General features: G+C 36.0%; 1 protein-coding gene across 1 annotated transcript; it reads right to left on the minus strand.

Annotated features, from left to right (window-relative positions):
* Positions 1-798: 798 nt before the first annotated feature.
* On the minus strand, positions 799-4980 carry LOC145774099 (ubiquitin-ribosomal protein eS31 fusion protein). The gene is made up of 4 exons (XM_082585249.1): positions 4874-4980; positions 2176-2230; positions 1263-1480; positions 799-959 (listed from the first exon to the last, which is right to left on the minus strand). The coding sequence occupies exons 1-4, from the start codon at positions 4919-4921 to the stop codon at positions 813-815; spliced, it is 468 nt and encodes a 155-aa protein (XP_082441375.1). The 5' UTR covers positions 4922-4980; the 3' UTR covers positions 799-812.
* Positions 4981-6191: the final 1211 nt, after the last annotated feature.

Consider the following 6191-nt stretch of genomic DNA (forward strand, 5'->3'; position numbering starts at 1 on the left):
CTCTTGAGCAACGCATTTTCATAACTGCTCTCCATTCCGCGGCACCTAGTGAATGGAATAATTCCTCGGCAACAACACTTCAACAACCGGAAAACTTCACTTTGCCAATCTCGGTAACTGGCCCTGTGTCAGTGTGTCAAGAGCCTCTACAAGTATGCGAAACTAGCAGGAATAACCAATCAAGGCTTTGTCAGTTCGAGGATAAAGATTCAAAACCAACCAAGCAAATACAGCCGGTGTGGCCAACACGTCGATCGCCAAGTCTCAATTGGTCGGTCGCGTTTTGTGTTGAAGTTACAAGATTCCTAAAAAGCACATTTTTCAATCTAAGTGAGAAATACTGTCGATCAACTCAGACAAAATTCGATCAAGTTTTTTTCAAGTATGAAAACAGAATATCTGTCAGTCACACTTTCTTATGGTGTCACAAAAATTGCTCAGTGACTTTATCACCGACCGGTCGATCGCTAGTAAACAAGAAATTTTTTAGTCGATCCCATTCGACAAGAAATTGGCCACCCCTGAATACAGTATAGGCTACATCGCATTAGACTTGTACCTACTGTATTTGTTTGTTCGTCAGAACAGACCCCCACTCTTTCTAGCACGCTTCGCTCGTCGCCCCTTCCTACCTTTCCTAGTAAATGTCCCCACCAATTTTACAGAGCGATCGGCGCCCATGCGAATCTCTGATTAATATGTGCGAAATCAAAAAATTGCTATGCGCAGATTTTGACAGAATAAAGTGGCACCGAACACGTTTCCTTTTTCTACAGCGTTGAAACAATGAAACACGAGCTGGATATTAGAATTTATTCATCTTCAGGTTTGAACACATAAGTCAGACCACATTTGCCGCAGTACTGTCGATTGAAGTGTGACGCCATAAAGACACCGGCACCGCACTCAGGAGTGGGGCACTCGCGACGCAAGCGAGTGATCTTTCCGTTCTCATCGACCTGCAAAGCAACCAGGGTTAGATCGCTCTGGTTGAAAGAAAGATTACACAAACTTACGAACAAAGCAAGCTTGTAAAAACCACAAGGCACTGTTTCATAATCGAAACATTCGTGCCATGCTGGTCATTGCTCAGTAGGTCTTGACATCTAATCATCGTTTCTCTCGTTAGGTGTCCCAAGATTAGCATCATAGCAATGGCATAAAGCTACAGGACGATTATAGATTATGCAAACAAGCACATCATGATGTCAAGAAGACTGAAAACTACTTCCCATACCATGAGTTAACCAAGGCAACATTACCTTGTAGTACTTAAGTGTGGCAAGCTTCACTTTCACCCTCTTGTGCTTGATCTTCTTTGGAGTAGTATAATTCTTCTTCTTTCGCTTCTTACCACCTCCTCTCAATCGAAGAACAAGATGAAGAGTTGATTCTTTCTGGATGTTGTAGTCACTGAGTGTTCGTCCATCTTCCAGCTGCTTTCCAGCAAAAATCAACCTCTGTTGATCAGGAGGAATTCCTGAACAATGACAACTTAATAAAATCTGGAATGTGTTGATGTTACATAAGGCTTCTAAATGTCATAAAGTTTGCTCAAGAATTAACTTATTTAAAATGTGTTCTTGCATTGCTCAGTCGGTCTTGACATCTAATCATCGTTTCTCTCGTTAGGTGTCCCAAGATTAGCATCATAGCAATGCAACAGATTAGTCAGAAGAAAAAAACATGCATAGCACAATTTAAGTAATAACTATAATGAGGATTACCTGAAATGCATCCTGCAAACAAATTCACTAAAAGTTTTGTGTCATCTTAAAATAAACAAAAGCATTTCTTGCTTAGTGGGCCCCCAGGATGTATAACTTAATTTTAAAGCTTACCCTGAACTTTAAAGACAAAAATAAGTGAAGCTGAACAATGAACAGGTTGTGTTAACCTGTTTTAGTCATCTTGATAAAGTCAGTTGTGCTGACTGACGAAACAAAGGAAATACAAAAAGCTAGTTATCATCAGGAGGTAACCTAGCAAATAGTCACCAGAAGAACACAAATTACTTTAATTATCAAATGCCTGGTGAACAGTTTCTCTCTGCTTTTGTAGGTGAATTTATTGTGGTCAGCTAAGACATGTGGGCAGGGCACCCTTGGTCCAGGTGTACAACTCTACATGCACACAAATAAATTAAATTTCTAAAAAATAAAACAAAAACAGCACCTTCTTTGTCTTGAATCTTCTGCTTCACATTATCAATAGAATCAGAAGCTTCCACCTACAATAGAAAATTTCAGATGGAATCGTCCTGCATTAATTAATTGTTGAACAACCTAATGAAATTAATCAGTTCAGAGGATGGCGTGAATAATCAACTGAACAGAGGTTTATTGCTAAACCAAGCCCATCGTGAAGCCCACGTTCATATCATCATAACTGATTATCACTAGCTTGTTTTTTTGAAAAATTAATAAAATAAACTGAATTGAAAAATAAAATGAATAATATTTAAATGTGGTTGTGATACACATAGCCGTCACATGCAAAACTTGTAGCAAAGGAACGCATTTAACTGGTAACCACTCCCATAGTCATTTTTGTGGATTAGGAAAAATGAAGTTTTAGCTGCATTTCGTACAACAAAATGAATGCAACCTAGTTCGTACCCTGAAAAGACCGAGAATTTTTTTTAAAAAAGCTGAAGTTGCTGATCACAGTTTCCACAAACAAACAAAAACTCTTAGGATCCTTACCGGGCATTTTAAAATGTTTGCGGAAAGTACGATCAGCGACTTCGGTAAACTCTTAGTATCATTACTGGATATTTTTAAAATGTTTGCAGAAACTGCGGAAAAGCGGTTTTAATTTTTTCTCTCGATCTTTTCGGTTTGTTTGCGGAAACTCTGATGAGTGACTTCGGCTTTTTTTAATTTTTTTTTCTCGATTGTTTTTTAACGCTAACCCCTTTTAAATTGTTTGCGGAAACTGCAATCAGCGACTTCGGCAAACTTTTAGGATCATTTAGAAATTTTAAAATGTTTGCGGAAACTGCGATCAGCAACAGTTTTTTTTAATTTTTTTTCTCTATCTTTTCAGGGTCTGACCTAGGTTGCACCCCAACAAAATTGCATGATCTTTGCCACTGGTTGCTCTTCATTATTTTACTTGCTTAGTTTGCAGAAATGAATGTTACAACTTATTTACTATTAATAAGTGGTAATGTATTTCTAACCCTTTGAACATTTATTTCTGTTACCATAATAATTAATCATTAAGCCAATTATAAAACTGATTTTTTTTTTAAATATTTTATTAAATTGAGGATGAATACCACAGTACGGTACTGAAACAGAGACTTTTACAAAAATTGACAACACTACATTTTTTTGTGAAGGGTTGGGATTATTAAACCAATTATAAGGAGCACAGTACAAAGAGCAAGATATAAAAATTAAAAAAAAATTGCACACTAAAATTGTTGGTTTAACAGTTGGCTATTGGTTTGACAAGTTCTGACATGCAGAGGTTACAAAAAGTATCTTTAACAAAAGTATGGTAGTGCCTAGAGCTCGATTGATATCACTTTTTCAGGCTGATACCGATATTTATGAATTTTTTAGGCCAATACCGATATATATTAACTACGAAAAATTTGTTACCAACAAAGTTTTTAAGCAACAAACCAGTTCAAGAAAGTTTATGCATTGGTTGCTGTAATGGAAAAATCATTTTTAACACTTATCACAAAAAAACACCTAAAAAAAAGAAACCACCAAATGCAATACTGTTTTGTTTTCAATTTAATATTCAAAGTAAAGGGCTTTTTAAAATTTCAGCGAAGTCAATCTGAAAAGCTTTTATCGGACCAACGACGTGCGTTATGAAAATTCAAAGCTTTGTGTAGCTGCTTAATATGCCGCATAACTATTAAACTTCCTCTGAACAAGGTCGTGTGGCTTCTTGCGTCACAATGCTCTGGGCACGAATCGGAAAACTTCTACAATGACGCTACTATTTTCTTCTGTGCAAAGTTTCACTAGGCCTTTTTTGTTGGGTTTATTTTTGCATGTCATGTGAGCGAAAGTTAATTTTCTCTGGGCCTTTTTTTTCTTACTGTAATACCAAAACTTGACAAATTTTGCTGCATTTTGCTGTGATAGCCTACTCATATGATATAATTTTATAACGAATCTTGCCTTATCAATATCACTCAGAGATCAAAGCCAGACATTGTGACCGTAAGACTCGAAATAAATTCCGCGTGGTTAGTGTAGAAGTACACCACTACTCCTATCGATTCTTCGCGAAGAATTCATCTTTATTACGCTGATGCAATGTTATCAATCGTTGAAGCAACGTGAAACTCAAGCTTTCCTGCTTGAATGGAAGCTAAAGGATACAGTATTAACATTTTTTAAATGCGCACACTAGAATGGGCGAGAAATTATATTCTTGCAACATTGTTCATGCTATGCAAGCACGTTTGAGCAACTTGCATTTCTTCTAAAGGCATGTATGGCTGGTTTAGAGTGTGCTATTGCGGTCGATGTTTATCAGCGAAAAATAGCCAATACAATATATCGGCTGACCGATATATCGGTTGAGCTCTAGTAGTGCTTTAAACAATTAATAATTTAGCTGGTGCTAGATGCACTGTAAGACAGAACTTGTTTATAGATTAAAAAATAAGCTAACATTAATTTCTTCCTTTCTCTATAACTTACAAACAAGCACATACATTTTTGTGTAAGTGAAATTTAAGTGACACATGCAGTTATGCACACAAGTCTTTTTATGAGTTGGCTATGTGTACACGATTACTAACAACCACTTTTTAATGTTTTTAAAAGTTACACTAAAAATCGCTGTTGGTTAGTAAGCAGCATATAATTTAATTATTTAGCATGTCTATTACCGGTACCTCAAGGGTGATTGTTTTTCCTGTCAAAGTTTTGACAAAAATCTGCATTGTGGTTTTCTGTAAAACATATCATCATCAGTGTGTGAAAACCTAGACATGTTCGCAACAGAAACCACATGAAATCTCGTGTGAGCACCAACTACTCCATCAGATGCGCATGAAGAACAATTGCAACCCCTGAGGTATGAAAATATTACAAGCCAAAAAAAGCGTCTTACCTCCCCCAAGCAAAAAACGAAAAGAACTCACACGCGGATCGTGGAAAAAACCTAAGTTTTGGATGCTAAATGGACACATTGGTTCATGTGTGACCAAACATTAATTTGTAAAAAGGTCGTTTCTGCCTCCGAAAGGAGAGAAGAGAGAGAAACCTTTTATTATTTCTGCTGCAAAAAATAGTATATGGTACAAATATAAACCGGTACAAATATATTCAACAACAAACAGGAAGCAGCGAAAGACTATATCGAGTCAGCGAGTCAGCTGTTTCCCGTGTTTTTAATGTGACATATGTAAAGCATCGGCATTACGTTGCAAACAAGATAAGCATAAGTTCCGCAAAAATGTAAACAAAAAACTGGATTCTTGTGGTTTTATTGGAATATCAAAAAATATCATGCCCTATAAAAATAAGTTAGTATGAGAAAAAAAAAATACCTATGCAAAAACAACAACTGTTAACTGCTAGCATAAAGGACGAAACAAAAAAAACAAAAGTAGGCCTATCGTAGTTTATAAATTCATGCTTTAACAAAAACAGTCAGTTTATAGGCCTACTTGAGTACAGTTAATAAGATTGCATTCGTTAATAAGTAGTAGGCTACGTAGCACAAGTTCGTGAGTAGTAAGCCTACGTATAGTACCTAACAATGTTCAATCCGAAATAATCGTCAATGTTGTGACAATAAAAACAGTCACGGACCAAGTTCATTTATATAATAAATTTTTAGTTTTTTCGTGAATGTTTTAATACTCGTAGGTCGTAGCCCCAACTATTTCTGAAGGTAAATCATTTCATATTTTTGAAGTAACTCTATTTACCAATCTGATACGTTAATAATACGGTACACAATAAGCTTAGGCCTACATCATAATAAAAATACAATTCATAAACTTAGAGAAATGCATAAGTACAATCAGTATTGACAAATTTAATCTGATTAGCCAGGAGCAGCGAAAGACCATTTGGTCATGTTGTCAGCTGCTCTCAACTGGCTTACAGTGTATCAATAAAACAAAAATAGATTGAAAAAGCAATCCAATTGACCAACGGCAACAAAATAATGACTAAATAATAGACAAAATGTTCTTCATATTT

The sequence above is a fragment of the Aplidium turbinatum genome, chromosome 7, assembly GCF_918807975.1.
Source record: "Aplidium turbinatum chromosome 7, kaAplTurb1.1, whole genome shotgun sequence".
In the NCBI taxonomy this organism is placed as follows: domain Eukaryota; kingdom Metazoa; phylum Chordata; class Ascidiacea; order Aplousobranchia; family Polyclinidae; genus Aplidium; species Aplidium turbinatum.

What these genes read in the sequence shown, in the direction of transcription:
- LOC145774099 (XM_082585249.1), bottom strand. Translation starts at nt 4,921, where the DNA reads ATGCAGATTTTTGTCAAAACTTTGACAGGAAAAACAATCACCCTTGAG. An exon ending in GAAAAACAATCACCCTTGAG is followed by an intron (nt 2,231 to 4,873) that starts GTACCGGTAATA and finishes TTTCTATTGTAG; the next exon opens with GTGGAAGCTTCTGATTCTAT. An exon ending in CCACACTTAAGTACTACAAG is followed by an intron (nt 960 to 1,262) that starts GTAATGTTGCCT and finishes GTTGCTTTGCAG; the next exon opens with GTCGATGAGAACGGAAAGAT.